The following is a 23,656-nucleotide window of genomic DNA, read 5'->3' as shown; positions in this document are numbered from 1 at the left end:
AAGAGATCGTGGACATTTTCATTTCTTCGGTCTATTGGTGCGAGAAGCTATGATATTTTTGGCATGATAAGCAGGTGGACACCGTCCGAGCGGCATCTTCCTGGAGGGTCGGCTAAAAAGATCCCGCCAGCAGAATCTTTCTTACTAATGAGCGACCGCCTGGATGTCCTCCACAGGATCCTTGGTGGACTTCTTGTAGTATGTAGTCGGCGTCCTCCGATCCGACACACTTGAGCAAAGGCCAGGAGAAGGCTTTCTTGTATAACTGGTCCCGATTAGTGTGAATCGGGCGATCCTTTTTCTCAATAACCGAGCCTCCTCCTAGTCAGACGAAGGTCGCTCCCGACCATAAGAATTATACCAGCGCGGTCCTCTAGTCGTTCGGGAATGCAAGCTCTTCCATCCGATCGATGTGTGCCACCAAAGAGACTTGTTCGATCGGTTGTGCTATGATGATCGACGATATTGAGCTGGCTAATTTAGCCAACTCGTCTGTAGCCTGGCTCTCCGACCGAGGGATCTTCTGTATGTCGACCTCTAGGAAGTGGGCCTAAAGCTTCTCGAAGGCTTCGATGTAGAGCTTGAGTCAGGCATTACTTATATCAAACGTCTCGGTCAGCTGTTGAGCGGTCAATTGGGAGTCTGAATGGATGAGGACTTTGATGGCTCCAACGTGCCAAACGACTTATAGGTCGGCTATTAGTGCCTCGTACTCGACTTCATTATTTGTTGCCCTGTAGTCCAGCGGAATGGACAACTGAATCCACTCTTCTTGGGGGGAGATGAGTAATACGCCGATCCCGCTCCCCTACCGAGTAGATGAACCATCCACATATACCCTCCAAACGACTTCTAGCTCCGAATTTTGTACCTCGGTGACGAAATCCGCCAAGAACTGTGCTTTGATGGTCGTTCGGGGTTGGTACTAGATGTCGAACTCGCTAAGCTCCGTTGTCCATTTGATCAACCGTCCGAACGTCTCTGGATTGAGGAGCACTCTCCCCAAGGGACTATTAGTCATTACAATGATGGAGTGAGTGAGGAAGTATGGGCGAAGCCTCCGAGCGGTGAGTACCAACGCATAGGCCAACTTCTCGAGACCAGTGTAGCGGGACTCAGCATCTTTCAATATATGACTTACACCGATTGTTCCTCGCCGTTCTGCTTAACTAGGGCCGAGCCGACCGCATGCTTAGTCAACGACAGGTAAATTCGGAGGGGTTCACCGACAAGTGGCTTAGCCAATACAGGCAGAGAATTGATATATGCCTTGAGTTCATCGAATGCCCTGTCGCACTCCTCATCCCACTGGAATTTGGTGGCTCGACGCAGTATCTTGAAGAATGACAAGCTCCGGTCGGATGATTTGGAGATGAACCAAGATAGTGCGGTTATCCGGCCGGTAAGACGCTGTACTTCCCTCAAATTTCTAGGCAGTGGCATGTCTTGTAGTTCTTTTACTTTGCTAGGGTTTACCTCGATGCCCCGCTCGGTGACGACGTAACCCAAGAATCACCCACTTTTTGCGTTGAATAGACACTTATTTGGATTCATCTTGATCTCGTATGTCATGAGTGTCTAGCAGGTGTCCTTGATATCCGTACACAGGTCAACAACTCGGAGGGATTTGATTAATATGTCGTCGACGTATACCTCCACATTACGGCTGATCTACCGTTGGAACACTTTATTCATTAGCCTCTGGTAAGTAGCTTTGACGTTCTTTAGTCCGAACGGTATGACATTGTAATAGTATGTGTCATCGGTCGTAATGAAGCTAACCTTTTCTTGGTCTACCCGAGCGAACGACACTTAGTGGTATCCTTGATATGCGTCCAACATGCATATCAGCTCACACCCTGCAGTGGAGTCTACCATCTAACCAATTCGAGGTACCGGGTAAAAGTCCTTCGGGCACGCTTTGTTGAGGTCCCGGAAGTCGATGCAGACTCGTCACTTGTTGCCCGGCTTGGAGACCAACACGACATTTGTGAGCCAGCTCGGGAATTGAACTTCCCGCATATAGCCGACCTCCAGCAGCTTTTCTATTTCTGCCCAGATGATCAGGTTTTGTACGGCGTTGAAGTCTCTCTTTCTCTGCTTTACCGGTCGAGCATCTAGTCGGACGTGAAGTTCATGCTGCGCGACACTCAGGGAAATCCCGGGAAGCTCATGAGTCGACTGTTGGTGCAATTTCCAGTAGGTCAAGGTTGACCTAGTTGACCAAGCGTAAACCTTGGTCATGGTTTCGATGTTTGACAATACAGAAAGACATGTAGACATGGACAATGCAGGTGCAATTGTCCATGCGGAGAGATACTGATCAGGGTCTGATCAGGTTGGATGAAGAAGAGTCAAGTAGGTCAAGGTTGACCGGATACTTGACTGGGGAGTCCTAACTGGGATGTTAGGCAGCGAAAAGTCCTGGTGAGTGAAGCCAGGCAGTGCGAAAAGTCCTGGTGAGTGAAGCCAGGCAGTTCGGAAAGTCCTGGTGAGTGAAGCCAGGCGGTCAGGAAATCCTGGTGAGTGAAGCCAGGTGAAAATCCTAGTGAGTGAAGCTAGGTGAAAGTGAAAGTCCTGGTGAGTGAAGCTAGGCAGTGGGAAAGTCCTGGTAAGTGAAGCTAGGCAGTTGGAAAGTCCTGGTGAGTGAAGCCGGGCAGATTAGAAATCCTGGTGAGTGAAGCCAAGTGAAAACCCTAGTGAGTGAAGCTAGGTGAAAGTTCTGGTGAGTGAAGTCGGGCAAGGGAAAATCCAGATGGATCGAGGGTGATCGGACATCTGGTGTTGAGAAGGTCAAGTAGGTCAAGGGAGTGACCGGATACTTGACACGAAGAGAAAAGTCTAAGTGGGTCAAAGGGATTGACCGGACACTTGGTGGGGAGTCTTAGCAGGTCAAGGGAGTGACCGGATGCTAAGCATGATGTACCAACAGGTCAAGGTTGACCGGATGTTGGTGTGGGAGACTTGGGACTTGGTTTGGGCAAAAATCAAGCTCTGGATCGATCAGTGGATCGATCCGATATACATCATATCCGGATCGGTCCGGTGACCGATCGAACAAACAAGAGCTCATCGAGTGTTATCGATCGGTCCGCACCGATCGAAACAACGATCATAAGGCAAGAAGTTCGGGAGAAAAGGAAGGGATATACATGCTGATCGGTCCCGACCGATCAGCTTCGATCGGTCCCGTGACCGATCAGGAGTCTCTGGACCGATCAGGATATGTCCTGATCGGTCCAGGTATATCCGTTGAGATTCAACGGCTATCTCCGTCTTCTTCGCTGTCTGCTTTGCAGGTGCAGTTGCAGGTTCAGGCCATATAAAGGAGATCGAGGGCTGCTACAGATCTTCTTCTTCTTCCTCTCCGAAGCTTCTGCTTCTTCTTGATCTTCTTCTTGCTTCTGCAAGTTATTGCTTCTGCTGTTCTAGAGCTTTGTTAAACTCGCTTCCGAAGCTTCGCGTGAGCTTCCTCGACTTCTCCGACTGGTTTCAGCTGCTGCTGTGATTCTGTGAAGTTGGTGCTTCATCTACAGATTTCAGTCGACGACGAGAAGGCAAGCAAGAGTTGTTACATTCATCTTTATATTTGTATCTTGCTGTGCTTCTTGTACTTGTACTCTGATCTTGCTGTTGCAAGAGTTTGTGGTGAGGTTTCTCCACCCAGAAGGAGTTCTTATTAGCCGATTTTCCGGGGACTCATCCACCGACGGATTGATAGGCTTCGTCCACCTTACGGACACGCCGAGGAGTAGGAGTTTCATCTCCGAACCTCGTTACATCGCTGCGTGTTGAGGTTTGATCTTCTTGTCTTTGTTTCTTTGTTTTATTTTCCGCTGCGCTAACTTTGATTTGTAGAAAGAAACGAAGATTTGGGGTCGGCTATTCACCCCCCCCTCTCTAGCCGCGACCGTCGATCCTAACAAGTGGTATCAGAGCGAGGTCGCTCTTCGTTGGATCAACACTCGGGGGAGCACGAGCTAGAGAATGGAGTTATTTGGAGAAGACGTCACAATTCCACCTTTCTACGATCGCGACGACTTCGCGTTTTGGAAGGTAAGAATGAAGTACTTCCTTATGACTAACCTTGAAAATTGGAGTTGTGTTCAATTAGGTTTCAAGCCTCCGATGGACAAGAAAGGAGAAACCCTAGAGAAGAAGGAGTGGACCAAGGAACAAGTCCACCAATCCCTAGTCAACGATGAGGTATTGAAAATTTTTGAATTTTCTTTACCTAATGATGTTTTGTGTAGGATAGGTGGATATAACGATGCCAAGGAATTGTGGAACAACTTGGCAAAGTTCCATGAGGAGAACTCCACTTCAAGTCATGAAGAGGAGTCAAGTGAGCCAAGTAGCTCACTTCATGGAGGAATGGATTTAGAAGTTGAGGGTCACTCAACATCTAAAGAAGAAGAAGAGGAGAGTTCTTCTTCAAGTTCGGAGCGAGAAGAAGAAGCTTCTACCTCCGGAAGGGATGAAGGAGAGAGCGTTCATCCATCCTCAGCTCTAGGTAACTCAAGTCATTTAGTTTCTAGCAAATTACACATAATGTGCTTTGAGTGTAGGGAATTTGGACATTACAAGAGTAAATGTCCAAAGAGGGTTAGAAAGACTCCACCGGCGCCAAAGGTCAAGGAAGACGGAGTCCCAACACGCAAGGGCAAGGAGCATGTGGTGTGCTTCCAATGCAAGCGAAGGGGACACTATAGGAGTCAATGTCCAAGGGGGAGGCAACCTCACAAGGACAAGAGACCGAGCACGTCAATAGGGGGAGCGAAGGCAAACCCTAAGGTAACATTTAAGTCTTACTCTTGCAATAAGACACATGCTAGTAGTTTTGTTGCAATTGTTAATAATGATAAGCATGTTAACTTTAGGAACCAATATAGGTGCTTAGGTGCTAAACATGTTAGCCTAGGTAAGGACAACACTAGAAATGTCAATCCTAGGATTAACTCATCTAAGGTTAGGGAGAACCTAGGTAGAAATCTCAAATCAACTAGACACATGCCTAGGAATACCTCAAAGAAAAATGATAAATTAAAGCTTGAGGTATTAGAGAAAGAAAATCTTGTCTTGAGGTCAAGACTTGACTCTCTAGAAAAGGCTCTTGAGGATTTGACTCTAGAGTCTAGGGGTCAAAAACCCAAGTCCAATGACAAGAAAGGTTTGGGTCACAAACCTAAGTCCCAAGTGGTCAAGCCCACTTATCACAATGTTTCATTCGATTATGGAACAAGACCTAGGGCTAGAAAGACCATCACCAAGGTCACAAGGGGAGTCACCCCTAGAGTGGATCTTGATGAGTCCCAAATGACCAAGGCTTTAAAGCCTAGGAGGGTCATTAGGAGGGTTGCTAGGGAAGTCATCCCTAGTGAATATTTAGTGAACCCAATGAGCTCCAATAGGTATTGGGTTCCTAGGAGCGTGATTTCATCACGCTAGATGAGTTAGGGTGTGCCAACCTTACTTGAATAGGTAGTTAACCTAATCATGGCAAAAGGTGGCACTTTAGGAATTTTCAAGGTGTAATCAAGCCTTGGAAATGAAATAGAAAATTATTCCTAAGGTGTTTAGGATGTGCCAATCACAATTGAAGAGTTTTCTAGGGTCAATCTAATTGGCACATAGTGATCTAAAAATCCTTAGTATATGATTTTAGGCCTAATACACTTAGGAATATGGATTTTATGGCAAAATGATCAAAAATGGCAACTAAGGCTAGAGTTAGGTATTTTCTATACCTTTACGTGTTATTTGCCATATATTGCTTGCCATATGCCATGTCATGACATCATACTTAATTTATCATCATTTGAAATGTCATGATAATGCTTAAGTTATTTATATGTCATGCTCTAGTTAAGTTTCACACTTTATGCCATGACATCATGACATTGGCACATGTTTCCATTTATGATACAATTATATGTCATGTCATCATCTTGTGCATTAATGATCAATGAAATTGATTTAAGGACTAAAACACAATTTGATATGGAGATCAAATTGTTATTTAGAAAAATACATGAGAACTTAGATTAAGCTAACCTAAACCCATATCTCACATCAAAATTGACTTGGATGTGTTTGATACAACTTAGATGTGTGTGAGATATTAGGATTGTGAGTTAGGATCAAGGTGCATAGTTCTTGTACCTATATGAGTCTAATTCTAATTGGGGATCATAGGGAAAGCTTGTGTACAAGTCATGTACATTTAGCCCTAAGATTGTGGTCCCAAATTAAAGGGTTTAAAATCATTTTAAAATTGATTTGAAAAACCTTGATGAAGCTTTTCTAGTGATAGCTCTCGTCATTGAGCAAAGTGATACAAAGATGAGTTAACTTTGAGCTATTTCAAAGTTTTTCGAACTTTGTATCAAGTTTTGAAAATGGAAGTTATTTTCATCGAAAGTTATTTTTCCGTGATAATATATGTTATGAGGAACGTATCCTCAAAATTTTACAATTTTTAGAATTTTCTGTGATTTTCTAGAGGTTTCTGAATTTCGGAGAGAAGAAATCAGAAATCAGAAATCAGAGGTCGTGGACCGATCAGGAGGTTCCCTGATCGGTCCAGGTCTGTGTGGATCGGTCACTGGATCGATCCAGAGGGAGCCTGATCGGTCTGGTGACCGATCAGGGCGTGCCAAATTGCTGAAATTCGACTGGTTGTCTGAAATTTCAGCTCGGGAATTGGTGTCTTAGAGTTCTAAAGGTTTGAAACTCTCCAAGACATTGTTGATGCAATGGTCAAGGGGGAGTTGACTTTTAGGGGGAGTTTTACCTATTGGTCAAGGGGAGTTGACCTTTAAGGGGAGTTGTCATGAGTGATATGGGATTATCACTAAATTGACTATTGACATTAGTATCAAGGGGGAAATTAAGGATTTCAATGAAAGGTATGGGACTTTCATTAGGAAGAAATTCTTGACCTTGATTCACTCTTTTTGATGTGTGTCAAAAAGGGGGAGAATGGAGAATGTCTAGAGAATGTTCAAGGAAGAACATTGGAGTTAGTGGGAGAGTTTGTTGATCACAACGAGTGAAGTTGTGAACAACGATAACTTACTCTTCAGGGGGAGAGTTTGTTGATGTGTGCCAATAGGGGGAGAATGAAGGGTTTAAGTTAGGCCTTCATTATCTAAGAAGGAGGTTGCCTTCTTAGAAGGAGAATATAAGGTTGTAACTTATGTTTCATTACCTAGTGGCATGAAGAAAGTTGAGGTTATTGGATTATCCTAACTTAAAGGTATTGTCAAACATCAAAAAGGGGGAGATTGTTGGTGCAATTTCCAGTAAGTCAAGGTTGACCTAGTTGACCAAGCGTAAACCTTGGTCATAGTTTCGATGTTTGACAATACAGAAAGACATGTAGACATGGACAATGCAGGTGCAGTTGTCCATGCGGAGAGATACTGATCAGGGTCTGATCAGGTTGGATGAAGAAGAGTCAAGTAGATCAAGGTTGACCGGATACTTGACTGGGGAGCCCTAACTGGGATGTTAGGCAGCGAAAAGTCCTGGTGAGTGAAGCCAGGCAGTGCGAAAAGTCCTGGTGAGTGAAGCCAGGCAGTTCGGAAAGTCCTGGTGAGTCAAGGTGAATGAAGTGAGGCTGTGAAAATCCTAGTGAGTGAAGCTAGGTGAAAGTGAAAGTCTTGGTGAGTGAAGTCGGGGGAAAGTGGTGAGTGAAGCCAGGCAGTTGGAAAGTCCTGGTGAGTGAAGCCGGGCAGATTAGAAATCCTGGTGAGTGAAGCCAGGTGAAAACCCTAGTGAGTGAAGCTAGGTGAAAGTCCTGGTGAGTGAAGCCGGGCAAGGTAAAATCCAGATGGATCGAGGGTGATCGGACATCTGGTGTTGAGAAGGTCAAGTAGGTCAAGGGAGTGACCGGATACTTGACACGAAGAGAAAAGTCCAAGTGGGTCAAAGGGATTGACCGGACACTTGGTGGGGAGTCTTAGCAGGTCAAGGGAGTGACCGGATGCTAAGCATAATGTACCAACAGGTCAAGGTTGACCGGATGTTGGTGTGGGAGACTTGGGACTTGGTTTGGGCAAAAACCAAGCTCTGGATCGATCAGTGGATCGATCCAGTGATACACTGGGTATCTGGATCTGTCTGGTAACCGATCAGTAACCAAACAGTAGCCTACTGAGTGTTATCTAATCGGTCTGCAGACCGATCAGGAAACAACGATCATAAGGCAAGAAGTTCGGGAGAAAAAGGAAGGGACATACATGTGTAAGACCGTTAGATTCGATAGAGGGGGGGGGTGAATATCGATTCGAAAATCTCGAGTTAAGACGCAGCGGAAAAGTAAAGAAGTAAAGAGATGAACACTGTTGATTTTTACTTCGTTCGGAGCCTGTGACGACTCCTACTCGAAGGCCCGTACTCCTTGAGTACTTTCGTTGGGCAATTCACTAGCAATTCGGATAATTACAATTTACGTACAAATATTGCTAATGAAAAGAAAGAAAACAAAACTAACCGACAAACAATGAATTAAAAAGAGAGCCGGAGTGAGTCGTCGGAGCTTTGTGAACGTTGTTGGAGCGCAGAGCAGCAGAGTGATTGGACTCAGAGTTCTCAGAAGACTGATCTGTTGAAGCTCCTGCCTGGGGCTTCTTTTATATGCTGCTCCGGGCGCCTGGAGTGTGACGTAACACTCCCAACCAGCATGCTCCAAGTGTCAACGTCGTCCTGGGGATAAAATTTACCTCCGGGCGCCTGGATCCCTTCCAGGCGCCCGGACTTCCGGGCGCCCGGAGCCATTCCGGGCGCCCGGACCCTCACTGTTCCCTACCTGCAAAACAGTGTTAGTCCGAGGCAAATAAACCCTGCAAAACAGATTGTCAGCACAGTTAAGGTTCAATAGATAATTAAAAAGAGTATGACTTAGATTCCGTCTTTCCGAGACCGGAATGTAGTCACGATCTCGACTTAGATATCCGAAATGGATTTAAGCCGGATCGACGTCTAATGTTCCCTTCCCGGGAACGCGTCCTCACAGTCACTGCCTTCCAGTGACTTACCTTGCTTACCTGCCAGACGTCCGGTCAGCCCGTCGACCCGTCTGAACTTCTCGCCAAGCGTCCGGTCAGCCCGTCGACCCGCTTGGACTTCTCGCCAGCTATCCGGTCAGCCCGTCGACCTAGCTGGACTTCGTGTCAGACATCCGGTCAACCCGTCGACCTGTCTGGACTTTTCCTGCACACTTGATCAAAGTGTCAGACAACAACATAACTAACTTAACCTATTTGTCATTCATCAAAACCTGGGTTAGACCGTTAGTGCTACCCGCACCAACAACATGCTGATCGGTCCCTGGACCGATCAGAGGAAGCTCTGATCGGTCCCCAGGACCGATCAGGGTCTTCCTGGACCGATCAGGATATGTCCTGATCGGTCCAGGTATATCCATTGAGATTCAACGGCTATCTCCGTCTTCTTCGCTGTCTGCTTTGCAGGTGCAGTTGCAGGTTCAGGCCATATAAAGGAGATCGAGGGCTGCTACAGATCTTCTTCTTCTTCCTCTCCGAAGCTTCTGCTTCTTCTTGATCTTCTTCTTGCTTCTGCAAGTTATTGCTTCTGCTGTTCTAGAGCTTTGTTAAGCTCGCTTCCGAAGCTTCGCGTGAGCTTCCTCGACTTCTCCGACTGGTTTCAGCTGCTGCTGTGATTCTGTGAAGTTGGTGCTTCATCTACAGATTTCAGTCGACGACGAGAAGGCAAGCAAGAGTTGTTACATTCATCTTTATATTTGTATCTTGTTGTGCTTCTTGTACTTGTACTCTGATCTTGCTGTTGCAAGAGTTTGTGGTGAGGTTTCTCCACCCAGAAGGAGTTCTTATTAGCCGGTTTTCCGGGGACTCATCCACCGACGGATTGATAGGCTTCGTCCACCTTACGGACACGCCGAGGAGTAGGAGTTTCATCTCCGAACCTCGTTACATCGTCGAGTTCGAGTTTGAGGTTTGATCTTTCCTTTTTGCGTTTCTATTTAGTTATTTCCGCTGCGCTAACCCTAATTGTAGAAAGAAACGAAGATTTGGGGTCGGCTATTCACACCCCCCTCTCTAGCCGCGACCGTCGATCCTAACATCGACCACGCGAATACATCGTGGTTTTGCTATAGACATGTGATCAGCTTCGCCTTCTGCTCGGCTTCCAAATCAGACGCTATGAAAGTTGTTGCCTCCACTCAGTCAGGATGGATTTGGACTTCCTCTTTTTCTTCAAAGGCTTGGGTAGGCGGTTTTTCTGTGATGGCGCTTACCTCTAGTCGGGGAGTTTTCCGGGCGGACTTGGCCTCGGTCTTGACCATCTCGACATAGCAACGTCGGGCGACCAACTAGTCACCTTAGACTTCCCTGACCCGGTCGTCTACCGTGAATTTGATCTTTTGACAGTAGGTTGAAACTACTGCCCGGAATTCATTGAGGGTTGGTTGGCCCAGGATGATGTTGTAAGCTGAGGGGGCGTCTACTACAATGAAGTTCGTGGTCCTGGTCCTCCTGAGCGGCTCATCTCCGAGCGATATGGCTAACTTGGTTTGGCTGATCAGCAAAACCTCGTTGTCCATGAACCCGTACAGTGGGATCGTCATTGGCAGTAGCTCACCTCGATCGATCTGGAGCTGATCGAAAGCCTTCTTGAAGATTATGTTTACCGAGATCTCTGTGTCAACAAAAATTCAGTGAATGGTATAATTTGCGATTACCGCTCGGATGATGAGGGCGTCATCGTGAGGGACTTCTACTCCCTCTAGGTCCTAGGGTCCGAAGCTAATTTCAGGTCCACTCACCTTCTCCTGGCTGCAACCTACTGGATGAATCTCCAGCCATTGAGCATATGTCTATCTAGCTCGATTAGAGTCACCGCTAGTTGGTCCGCCGACGATGATATTTATTTCTCCCCGAGCAACATTACTTCTATTTTCCTCCTCCCGAATGGATGACCTATTTTGTTCGAGCAAGGCTCGGGGATGATCAGCATTTTCCCTTCGCTGATGATGTTGTTGTCATTTGGGTGATCTTCTTGCATCTTCCCATCGCCCGACAGATTGATGACTGCGTCGTTGGTTGGGAGAGGGAGATCGGCGACGATATCCTCTTGGAGCCGGTCTGGTGATCGGCGTCAGGCCACGACAGTCGCGTGTGTTGTGCGATGTTGACTGGTGGAAGGAACAGAACATAGGTGTCCATACCTTTCCCTTTGACACCTTTTGCCGTTCGGAAGCCACATGCTGCACGACATGTGCCCTCGCCTCCTAGCGTGGCCGCATTCCTTCGGCTCTGGGTCCCCTTGGCAGCTGGTGGCTGCTCGGCGGCCAGCGTTCGGTTGGCACTGATGGTTCGGCTAGTGCCTCCTTCATTCTTGTTGATTGGGCTTCTTCCACATTTATGTACTCGTTAGCTTTCTTGAGCATGTGGTCGGAGTCTCGGGGCGGCTTCCTGATGAGCAATCGGAAGAAGTCTCCTTCGACGAGCCCCTGAGTGAATGCATTCATCATGGTCTCAAATGAGACCGAAGGGATATCCATGGCTACCTGGTTGAAATGCTGGATGTACGCCTGGAGAGCCTCTGTTGGTCCTTGCTTTAAAGAAAACAAACTGAGACTCATTTTTTGATAGCGTCTATTGCTCGCGAAATGGTGTAGGAAGGCCGCTCGGAAATCCTTGAAGCATTATATCGATCCATCCGGTAGTCTCCTGAACTAGCATTGTGTCGAGCCGGAGAACGTGGTAAAGAAGACTCGGCATTTAACCTCATTTGTGTATTGGTGAAGTGTAGTCGCGTTGTTGAACTTACCCAAATGATCGTCCGGGTCAGTTGACTCGTTGTACTCTCTAATTGCTAGTGGAGCATAGTGTCTTGGCAGTCGGTCCTGCAATATTGCTTCGGAGAACTGGCGGTTAATCCATTCGGGAGACACATCGCCTCGAGGCGCCTTCCCTTTCCGCGCGTCCCGAACGGACACTTCATCCAAAGAGGATCACTGCTCTTGATTCGCTTGAGCGATTTCCGAGGGCGTTTGGAACAGAGCCTAGTGGAAAGGTATCGGTGCTGGCGGTGCCTCCCCATGCATACCGGTCGGTCCTATATTCTGCCCCCAGATGGAGAGTTGTTCCAGCCGGTCCTCATGCGCCGCTCGACCGTCCGATGCCGACGTTGCTTGCTGGGCCAATCGATCGGCCAGCGCCTTCTACTGCTGCTGCTCGACTATCTTTGCTGCTCGAGCTTGTACAAGAAGATCGAGCTCCTCTTGGGTGAGCGCCACGGTGTGAAGTCGTCCATCGTCCTCCATCTTCTCGGCTCGGATGCAGGTTGCGTTCCCACAGATCCTGTCTGAAAGTCGAGTCGACGGATGCTGGAGATGTGGCACTCCTGCTGACTGTGCGAAGACTCCGAGCGAAGCGGACCTGCAACCACAACCACGTCAACGCCGAGCCAAGGAAGGGTCCCCCGACGTTGGCCCTCCGACGCTCAAGTCAGTCGCCGACGATGTGGAAGCGGTGGAACGAAGAAGTAGAAGAACAGTAGCAATAGTAATGTGTGCGTACCTCCGACGAAGCTTGGACCCCTTGATATAGGGCTCCTGTAGCGTGTGTGCACTCTTCTTGAGGCTTTCTCTAAGAAGATGTATCAGTAAAGTGTCCCTGACACAATACCTCAACGAGTTGAGCACATCTCTAACGTGACAGTGGAAGCTTCCGTCATACGATCCTCTGCATAACCATGCCGCCAACCATGTCGTCTGTCGAGGGCACGGGCTCCTAGAAGGATATCGCTAGATCCTCCTTTTGTCCGTTACTGGGCCGAGCGAGTAAGCCGTTCGACGAACCATCAGCCGTCCGGACGCTATCGTTCTCGAGCTGAGCGGGATGACCGCTCGGCCGACCTTCCATTGTCCGAGCTCCACTATTGTGCCGAGTGGAGTTGTGTCTGAATGTAGTCTATTCAATCGCGACCCCGCTTTGCTAGTTCCGTGGTTTGATGTAAGTTCGAACGGGCTGGCCGCTCAACGCATGCTTTTCTGAACGTCAGAAGCTCAGTTCGTGGCCAAGCTATGATGATGTTGGACCAGACATTCTTTATCCCAATCAAACAAAGGGGATCACCCGACCGACCAGTGATGTAAGAGAGTTCACCACGCCTTGATTTTGACTTCCACCGTGACCTTACCCCTCCTTGGAATGGGTCCCTTATCCCCGCATCAGATGATATTCCAATAATCTCCACGATGAGTATGAGGAAGCTAATCTTTGAGCCAAAATTTGTTCGACTATTTGCAAAAAGTATCAAGTTGGTTAAGTTTTCTTCTATGAGTAAATGCAATATATGCGTGCCTGCTCTATGACAACCGCAACAAGTGAGCATGGTATTGGACTCCTTTCGCAAATCTAGCCATATCAAACATGCAAATTCAGATCGAGGAATACAAAGGATACAAGAATATGTATATATAAAATGATCACAAGAACCCCCAAAGGCAATCAATTTAATCATAACGTAATTCAAAACCTTCTCCAGCTATTTTTACAACATCAGCGGGTCGCTTCATATACATGCAGCATCAAGCTCATACATCTCTGACAAAGCAGGGCAGTTTCACAAATTGAAAGGTCAATGCAAAGGTCGGAAGCGAAAGCATATCAACTTGAAAGTTGGAATCGGCCGCTAGGTTTCCTCTTTTTCCATCCCTGACGAACCAAAACAAGGATTCAAAACTAGGGCGAATGTAAGATTCAAGATCATTCTATATGTCATATCACAGTATAACTTACGAATGCGGCATAAGAGAAAAGTGTTATCAGTGCCAGGATAACAAAACCATACTGAAACACGTTGTACCTGCCAAAGTTGAACCATGAGATATGTTAATAACGTCCAGAGAAGCAGCGTTAGTTTAATGAAATAATACGATTAGACTCACTTGTATAGGTACTTGATTCCTCGTAAAGATTGCAATGTGTGTCCGAAAATTTCTTGTGCAGCAGTTGCTTGTGAATAGTATGCAAACGCAGTGGCGCAGAATTGGATGACACTGCAAAAGTAGTCATTAGAAGTTTAAAACCAGAAGAAATGCTCACTACACCAGCTGCCGCCCGAGTAAAAGGGATGTTGTATAATTTTGAAGTGAATCTCAAGTAAAATGGGGATACCAACTTGACCAATAACAACAACCAAGCTTTATCCTACTAGGTGGGATCGACTGTATGGATTCTTTTACACTATTGAGCTCTATCTCCTACTATATCATTTATACTTAAATAAATTTTATCTTGTTTTACTGTTGATAACCAAGTCTTTTTCTTCCTCTTCCTCATTTGATATGCGTGTTTGTCATAATTTCACATTGTATAACTGGAACATTTATTGGTCGTCTGTACATGTCCGTACCATCTTAAACGTGTCTCTCGGGATACCAACTTGACCATCCATAAAAATTATGACAATCAACCTTAAGTTTTAGCAAGAAACAAAACGACTAGGTTTCTAACAAGTCTTGACTGAAGTTTGCTTTACATAAGTATAGGGGTGTAAACGAGTTAAGCCGCTCATGAGCTATTCGAGTCTTGGTTCAAAAAAAATTTGTTTGAGTTCTATTGATAACGAGTCGAGCTCGAGTCTGATTTCGAGCTCGAAAACATTATCGAGCCGAGCTCAAGCTTAACAATATTTGGTTTAAACTCGCAAACATGTTTGTTTAAAGACTCGTTTATATATATATATAACCAAGTCAAGTTCTTACTGTTCGGCTCGATAATGTCATCTGGCTTGACTTAAGTATTGCCCTCAGTACGACAGATTGGGGAAATACAGAATCAGCACAATAATGTCAAATTTGCAGACCCATCATCTTTGATATACAACAAAACTCATTAATATTTCATCGCTGAAGAGAGCACATCAGTAAAACATGACCTAATTGACTCATTAAGCAGCCTATTTTGAAGCTGACAATCTACTATGTTGCCAATTAACAAGAATTCAAGAGAATATCTTCGAATCTGGAAGTTAATCTAGGAGCTCAAGCAATTTTAAAATTTCCTAATGATTAAGATGGAAAGAAAAAGGGGCATTTTTTTTGTTATCAGTAATCAAGATGTAGCTGAATTACGGTTAGCTTCACTAAATCCTAAGATACAAACCTGATGGAGCAAAGCAGAATGAGGCCAACATTAAAGAGAAAGGAGTTCATCAAAGTAGCTCCCCACCTGAACAAGGTTAATATCAATGTAAGAAAGATGAACAAAATGGACATAAGCTTCAGAATGAGATAAAGAGAAATGGGAAATAATGAAATATGGTTAATTACCTCATTGGATGGATAGTGATAAAAACCAACTTAAGTCCAAGCATTGTCTCCCCAGCAATCACCGCGAGGAGTAGGTAGAAGCAGAAAAAAGCAAATGCTGCAGTACCTAGCAGGCCTGGTGTGGAAGGAAAGTGTTTCACAATGCACAAGTAAAATAGTGAAACAAAGTGTAACTAATTGACATCACATACCCCACACACTATCCAACTTGACAAAAACTCCATTCAGAAAAGGAGAAAGTGGCGGGTTGATCAGCAAATATATTACAATATGTGCGACCCAGGCCACTGAAACAATTAGCCTGAAAACAAAAACAAATGCAAAAATAGAACATATAGCAACCAAATGACCAATAGACTAAGGTGATTTAGATTCTCATAGTTTCCTGAACATCAAACTAGCAATACTAATAAATGGATGCAGTGAGAGAGAGTTAAAAAAAAATATATATCTTGAGCTATTGTCACAAACTTAAACCATGACAGAGGGCAAGAAGATACCAAAAAACAACATATACTCGCCACATAATTTCGTCATTTGATAATCCCTTTCAATAAAGAGTTACACCATTATTGATATAAATTTATATCAACCCACTATCATGGTTGAAGCTGAAGGGATCTTACATCCACTCACTCCTAAACCCCGCTGCCACTCCTAGTTTCATCATTACTAAAACAACTAAATGTCAAATTTCTTTTTTGATTTGCACTTGCTCACTAAAGCCGCTGATGCCAGTCTCAAGCTCAGATGAAAAAGGGTGAGGATTGTGTTAGGTTGTCAGCTAGCTAGCATTGAATTTCAATTTGCACTATTTACTATTCAGATTCAGACAACAAATAGTTGGGATGTTGATGTTGTTGTTGTGCACTACTCAAGTATTAGGTCTAAGACTTTGTTTGTTTGCTGGAAACACATTATTTGTGGAAAATATTTTTGAGAAAAAACTTTTTCAAAAAGTGAAAGGCTCATAGATGGCCGGGAAAATGCTTTATGCCTCTTTTTTTTCAAAGGAAGTCATTTTCCTCAAAAAAATGACTACATTGCAAATTGACTAAAAAAATTTCTGACTATGATTTTCTATTGCACCAAACCCTAGAAAATCTAAAATACATTTTCCCAGCAAATATTTTTGGTGAAACAAACTGAGGCAGTAATAAGAAACTTCATCTATCTTGCACATGAAGAGCTATGCACAACATTTGAAGTACTGAGCATGAATACAATTTCCCTCAATTCAAGTTAGTTGTTTGACTACAATAATCTAAATTCTCTAGTATTCAATATGTAGCCTTCTTAGTTTTCAGAACTTTCCTTGTCCTTCATAAAATCTTAAAACACATCAACCATGTTTTTCAGCATAAACACTAGTTATGAAATGTTCAACGCAAAACTACCTATACATCAGACACAAAGATTTATTAAACTGCTCAGTAAAGCTGTTACAACTATCTATGCATTACATTCATGAATATTTAAATTTTTTATATATGGTGAATTAGTGATGTGACCTCACATTTCTGGAATATATGACATGAGCTTGTTCAGGTGGAGAATTTTTAATCAAGTATTCAATTATTTCAGATTGTCTTGAAGCGCCAAATGCATAGTCAAAGATATGACTCACTGTTTGGAGAGTCTTAAACCAAATGAAATTTTGGGATTAAACTATTTCATAGCAAAACTACCACACAGTAGAAGGGGCATTAATGAACATGGTCTAGCAAATTTTTCATCTATCAAACAGCTAAGCTAGTTTGCTTTGCTAAGATCTTCAGCTGCTCCATACATCAAGTGGACAGCACAACACATGTTTGAAAGCTAGACATCAAATCATGATGACAGTCGGAGAATGCAATTATTAAATGCATTACTGGTTCACTACAGATATTTCCAACAATTTTCACTGAGAAAACTAAAATGACGAGTCTAGAGTGACCAGGGTAACCATATCTGCAAGGTATTAGAATTACAATACTTACCCTACAATACCTAATACAAGTTTTCCAATGTAACCAAGAACTGTAAGAGCCCAAAGACTCTCTGCCTGTATAAGAACAATATGGAAATAATTAACAAGGAGAATTGACATGATCAAACAATACTTCTCAAATATCCTCACCTGCTCTCCCTGAGGATACATTTCTTCCAAAGCTTGCATATCATCTTCCAAGAGAAGCAACTCCTGAAAATTAAATAAACATCAGAAGAGATGCCTTTCTAGAAGACGACGACGACAACAACAATAACCAAGTCTTATCCCATTAGGTGAGGTCGGCTACATGGATCTTTTTACGTCATTGGGCTCTATCCACTACTATATCATCATTTATGCTTAAATAAATTTTATCTTGTTGTATTGTTGCTAACCAAGTTTTTTTTATCTTCCTCTACCTCGTTTGATGTGCGTGTATGTCATATTTTCACATTACCTAACTGAAGTAATTATTGGTTGTCTAAGTATATGTCCGTACAGAAGACATTCACCAAAAACCCAATGGTGCAACAAAGAGAATTACGTAAGACAAACTGCGGAGATGAAATATCCAAATAACAACCATCTGTAAAAATGACTTTTTTGTGGACATATTATTGTGAAACCATCTTTAATCTAAAGTACCCAGCTATAAGAAAAATGTCTTGGTACAAGTTATTACCTACTTCATTAGCAAGGAATACTAGATTAGAATTGAATCTTTTAGCCAAAGTGTCCTGAAACAAATTCTCATGGAGTTATGAAGAAGAATTTGAAATGGTTAATGCAAACATCAAGTGAACGGAAAATGTCATGAAGGTCAATCAATTCCACATGAATGGAAAAGGAATTAGTGTAGTAATACTTCTAACCAGTGGAAAAGGAATACAAGATTTAAAAACTAGACTGAGTTAGAACTTGCATCTAAATCTACAAGCTGTCTTCAAAGTTCAGACAGATCATGAGATACATGAGTACAGTGTGTTTGAGCATCATGTCCTTGTGACAATGAAAACATAAGGAGACTCATACTGTATGTAAAAAATCATTCATTTGAATGATGGGATAAAAAATGAAGGAAATTGCGTCAACAAAGTCATTCATGTTACCAAGAACAAAGTTAAACAACTGATTGGTTTCAACACACTAATGTAAGTGCACCTTTTCAACAGCCTTCACATTTTTGCGCCACTTTCTCCCCTTAGCACCACTTCTCTCTTCCTGATGAAGAGCTTGACTAGCTTTCTTTAGTTCTTTAGCTTTTTTTGCCAGTTCAGTTGCCTCCTACCAAATTTCAAGCAAATCACTCATCAAAATAAGTGCAAAACAAGAAGGCAAGTGAATGTTCAAACTCCAGTATATGGTTCACATGATCTGGCACAATATATAATTGGAATAGAATAAAACCTTGATATACTGAGAACGAGTTATCACAGCCTTGGGCCGCCTTATGAATGAAAAAATGAGGCTCAGTGGAAGGCATGCGATCCCCACACCACCAAATATCTACCAGAAAATGCAATATAAGTGACTGGCTGGGTGGGATAAATGAGGTATTATATATAAACATTCTGTATTATGACTTCAACCACACAGTAAATTATATTAGGAATGAATTAAGTGTGAACACTATCATGCACACTACTACTTTGTGTACTCAAGTGACTTGAGTGGAAGTAAATAAACCAATTTAAACAATTAGGCAGATTGACCATGAACATACAGTGAAAAGCACTGATCCAACAATTGTTGCAAGAGCAACCACATATTCTGGAAAGCTGGCTCGCATTGTCCAAGTTGTTTCTGATGAAGCAGGTGCTCCATATGCATCACACTGGAGAAATATGGATGAGAACAAGAATATTTCAAAATATATTACACCTTCTGTGCTCATCTAATAACACAGATTGCCTCAAAAAAATAATCTGATAAATAATTGGACAATGTTATGTATTGCAAAAATTCTCCAAAAACAGACAATTCAACTGCTCAAATGTACCCACATGATGCATGTAGATGCCAAAAGGACACTTTGTCCACTGCATACAAGATTTCATTAGCCTATACTTCGATTCACCAAATAGATTCATAGCCTAGCACAAAATCTAACTATTTCCGTATCAGATCAGGGCTCAACAATGGTTCAGCCTCATTCAAACTGTAAATATAGTTTTTCTCCATTTTATTAAGTTTTGGTTTCAGAAAAGCAGGTTTTATGAGAACTTGATTTCCAAAAGATGAATATTTACCAAAAATTAGATCCACAATTTTTAGTTGATTTGATAGATAGTAGATATACCCAGGAGATGCATTGATCTATATATACCCAGGAGATATATACCCATTTCCTACAGTGAATAACCAGAACAATACTGCATTTAATTTGTTAACCTACTAAACCAAAGTAGTTTTAAAATTTTTATTCTTTAAACATTGTTAATAAACGTGCATCATAATTCTTGCTTTTAGACTTGAATGAGATTGACCTAGATTGAGAAAACCTTTAGTTTTAAATGTGCATTTGTTAGTTTAACCGATATGGCAGTTCTTGTATGTCTCGTGACTAGGTGCACGAGGGCCTAGTTCTTGAATGTTCGGTGAAGATGTGCAAGAGGGCATTGCAGGGAAGTAATTTATTTCCCATACTATATTGGAAGTGATGTGGAAAGGTTAAGAATTATTAGTCCATTCTCCATATTAGTCCATTCTCCATCCCATGGTAAAAAAAATGAACTATCAAGATAAAGAGTTCAAAATATCATTATTATGCTAAAATACAGGGTAGTAGAAGTAGTAAACATAGACATAATAGAACATATGAAATACACACAAAAAAACTTTAGAGTCTTTCGTTATCTTGGATACAACTAACACATGCTACCTACAAGGGTGATAAAGATAATTCAAAGGTTGAAACAATTGAAACATACATAAATTATCAGATATTGGTAAAGCTAGAAAAGAACAGAAATGCCACCAGACGATTTGTTGATCCTATGCAAGGTTGAGAACTTGAGAAAGTTGACCAAGAACTAGGGAAATTTGTTGCAGAGGAAGACAGGTGTCTAACTGTGAAGTCCACTTTACCAACCAGAGCTGGACACCATGAGAGATAAAAGTTTAGATATAGCAAGTGAAAAGTAAATATAAATGCATTAGAGAAATGCATACCAGAAAGCCTGAAGAGATTTAGGTTGGTTCATTTAAAGCAACTACTACTTTCGATATACTACAATGAGCATTTAGCTGTTTAATATTTTATGCAAACATGTACCAAACATAAATAATCGGATCACTTCTTATTGTTTCTTAAGCAGTTCTCTGTTGTTTTCCGGAAAAAATAGGATGAAGACATCTAAGATTAGAGAAACGTAGACAAAGAGTATAAATAATAATTCTCCAATACATGCTACATGACAAGATGTTAAAGAACAACAACCCCATGACTAATTTTGCCAGTACTCAAAAGAGAAAAAATTTCAGACACAAAGGAGCAAAAATTTTAATTTTATGTAGGCTATTAAAACCCAATGGGAATATGAAAAATGATAGTTATAGTTTACATCAAAGGAAATATTTATGTAGGATATTAAAAAAATCATTTTCGAACACAAGTAAAAAAAAAGAAATATTTGACAGAGAATGAGTCATCTCAAACAATTAGCTAGATTAAATTACTTGAACATTTTTCTTGAATAAATTACTTAAAAATTAGCTAGATTAATCATGCATTATACCCTAGATTCAAGTTTCGTTCTATATCAGCCAACAGATATGATGATAAGTATATTTTATGAACTTGTCACCCCTTTGCACCACTTGTTTCATGCAATGCAAAACTTGATTTCAGTTTGTATAGAACGAAATGAACTTACACCCTAATGAATCCAATTCAACTTGTTTAAAATTAACATAATTTAGACCGTGTTCCTACAAATTATCCATTAAACATACAATTTGTGTTAATCAAAGACTATAATACAAGTATCTAACTACATAAATAAGTATCACATTAGCAATTAGTCTTAAGTGCTACTATAAAGATGACTCTTTTAACCCTTCCACTCTGACTTAACCTTTCAGCTCCAGAAAGCTTGTCTAGAAAGCACACCTCATTATGCTCCACTCCACCTCATAAGTCACCTCCTCGCCTTGTAAGGGAGATATTTCTTCACTTTATGAGAAACTCACCTCTTCACCTCATAAGATAACCCACCTCAATTGAGCACCTCATCCCTTGATTGAGAATCTCACCTCCTCTCATTTGGAATCTCACTTCATCTGTATCCACTCAATGAGCCTTAAATTCACCTCTTTGGCCTACTTAAGCTTGAAAGATAGCAAAAGCTGTATAAGTAAATAGGACACCCCTTGACCTAACCTATCCACTTCCGTTACCACACTTGACCATGCCTACAACCGCATTGCACCTAACTGGGTAGGTTGAGCATCTAATTGGGACTTGACCAAATCAGTTACTAAAAAGGTCATTCTCAAACATACTTTCCCTCCGGAAGTAACTAACCAATAAAGTTCGTCCAAAAGCATCAACCTTGATCTCATTTGTGTTGTAAATATTCTACTCAAGAAAAAAAATCATATTCACGCCGTTTGGTCCTATTGTTGCATTTTTTATTTTAAATCAAAACCACAAACCTTTAATCTATATTAACAACACAATTAAATACCATGAAACTTGCAAGAACTTAACCGTAAAGAATTCCAAGCACAAGTCCACAGACAACTGCTGATGTCACGACCCACACGAGAGCACTCTTCAATCTCTTCCCAACAGTCCTGCAACAAAAAATAATACATCCTAACTTCGGCGCTGACAAATCCACGCACGAAAATATCAAAAAAAATATATATATTATGGAAGTAGGGGTTCCCCTTTGAGAAAGGCATAATACTTGTCCAGGTCGCCTTCGTAGTAGAACATAGCGAACGGTATTACCAAGAATACAAGAACAGCATCCACGATGTAGACGGTCAGCCAAAGGCTCTTCATTGGGAGGGTGAGACTACAAGCGCCATTATATATAGCATGCTGACAGGCATGGCGATTGGCGACGTCGGCCGGTAGCATGAGAATAGAGATAGCGGCCACGGAGAGGCCCAAAACCACCACCATCTTGGGAAAGTAAGCCTGGTTAGCATCGTCGGGGTGCTGGTAGTTGACGAGGAGGTAGAGATTGACAAGGAGAACCAGCACGCACACCACCACCGCCACGATCACGAGAGCCAGGTTGAAATCCCCCATCTTTCCTCCTCTCCCAATCAATCTACCGCCAGATCCAATGCCCTCGTGGGTCCGACGGAAATTTAACGCTTGCCCTATCAAATCCGCGTCAAATTGCCACCTTTTTCGATGGAGGATAACGACAAAACGCAATGGCAAACGATGCTTGCAGAAATTGGGAAAAGGGAGTCGAATTTGGAGCTCGCTCGTGTCTCCTCGTTCCGGCGAACGAGAGAGGCCTCTACGAGATGGGAAAGAGGAGACGGGGGCGAGGAACGGAAGAAGGAAGGAGAGCTGGAGAGGTGTTGGGCGAAATGAGCGATGGAAATGGTAGAAAGTTTCATCGGGGCCAGGCTGGACAATAGCCCAATTAGGTGTCAATGTGGGCCCATTTAGTACTTTAAAATTCATTTTAAAAATAAAAAAAATAGCCAACCTTTAAATACTTTGCGGGACAACCGTAATATTTGTGAAATTCGAAGTATGTCAAATGAAACAAACAATTTAAATTATTGTAGTTTTTCTCACAAATATACTTTGGAGAAGTGATAATCTTATTATTTTATTAAAAATCTTTTTTTTATTAATTAATTTTAATAAAGTCTAAAATAAATTTACGTTAATATCTTTTTTTCTATTCACAATAAAAATAATTTCAAGATTTATTAGTAATTCCACAAGCGAAACAATCAATGATCTAGAGTTCGAGACTCAGCTGCGGCATATTATTATAAATTTTTCTTATCATTAATTTTCTCTAGTTGTTTTATATAAAAAAATATAGTTCTCTTTAGTCTCATATCTTAGAATTGATAATACTATGATCAAAGAAGTTTCTATAAATATTTTAGACCGACAATGTTAAGGTAAGAAAATCCAAACAATTTAAATTTTCAAAGACCCAAATATTAAAGGGTAAATGCACGATCACTATATAGATTAAAAATAACACATTTTTACACATTTAAATAAATGAGACGGAATAACAATAATGAAATATATGATGAACAAAGAGAACGTGACAAATAAAAAGAAATTTTTTCAAAATAGCACATTTTCTTTTTTTATAAAATAATTAATTAGTATTGTAATTGATCAAAGAATATGACCA

The 23,656-nt window shown here is 42.2% G+C and overlaps 1 protein-coding gene across 1 annotated transcript; it reads right to left on the bottom strand.

Annotated features, from left to right (window-relative positions):
- Positions 1-13,416: 13,416 nt before the first annotated feature.
- LOC122001158 (LIMR family protein Os06g0128200) lies at positions 13,417-22,875 on the bottom strand. Its single transcript, XM_042555763.1, has 14 exons — positions 22,217-22,875; positions 22,015-22,100; positions 20,281-20,399; positions 19,027-19,137; positions 18,711-18,809; positions 18,465-18,587; positions 17,451-17,513; positions 17,311-17,375; positions 15,520-15,629; positions 15,329-15,443; positions 15,162-15,227; positions 13,943-14,053; positions 13,794-13,860; positions 13,417-13,709 (listed from the first exon to the last, which is right to left on the bottom strand). The coding sequence occupies exons 1-14, from the start codon at positions 22,564-22,566 to the stop codon at positions 13,662-13,664; spliced, it is 1,533 nt and encodes a 510-aa protein (XP_042411697.1). The 5' UTR covers positions 22,567-22,875; the 3' UTR covers positions 13,417-13,661.
- Between the last annotated feature and the right edge of the window lie 781 nt (positions 22,876-23,656).

The sequence above is a fragment of the Zingiber officinale genome, chromosome 7A, assembly GCF_018446385.1.
Source record: "Zingiber officinale cultivar Zhangliang chromosome 7A, Zo_v1.1, whole genome shotgun sequence".
Taxonomy (NCBI): domain Eukaryota; kingdom Viridiplantae; phylum Streptophyta; class Magnoliopsida; order Zingiberales; family Zingiberaceae; genus Zingiber; species Zingiber officinale.
This window is presented reverse-complemented; position numbering and strand designations above follow the sequence as displayed.

Bases quoted from the DNA above. Each gene is read 5' to 3' on its own strand.
- LOC122001158 (XM_042555763.1), bottom strand. From the start codon at position 22,566: ATGGGGGATTTCAACCTGGCTCTCGTGATCGTGGCGGTGGTGGTGTGC. The intron at 20,400-22,014 runs GTTAAGTTCTTG...CATGGTGTCCAG, and splicing joins TGTGCTTGGAATTCTTTACG to CTCTGGTTGGTAAAGTGGAC. The intron at 18,588-18,710 runs GTTTTATTCTAT...GAAATTTGGTAG, and splicing joins CTCGTTCTCAGTATATCAAG to GAGGCAACTGAACTGGCAAA.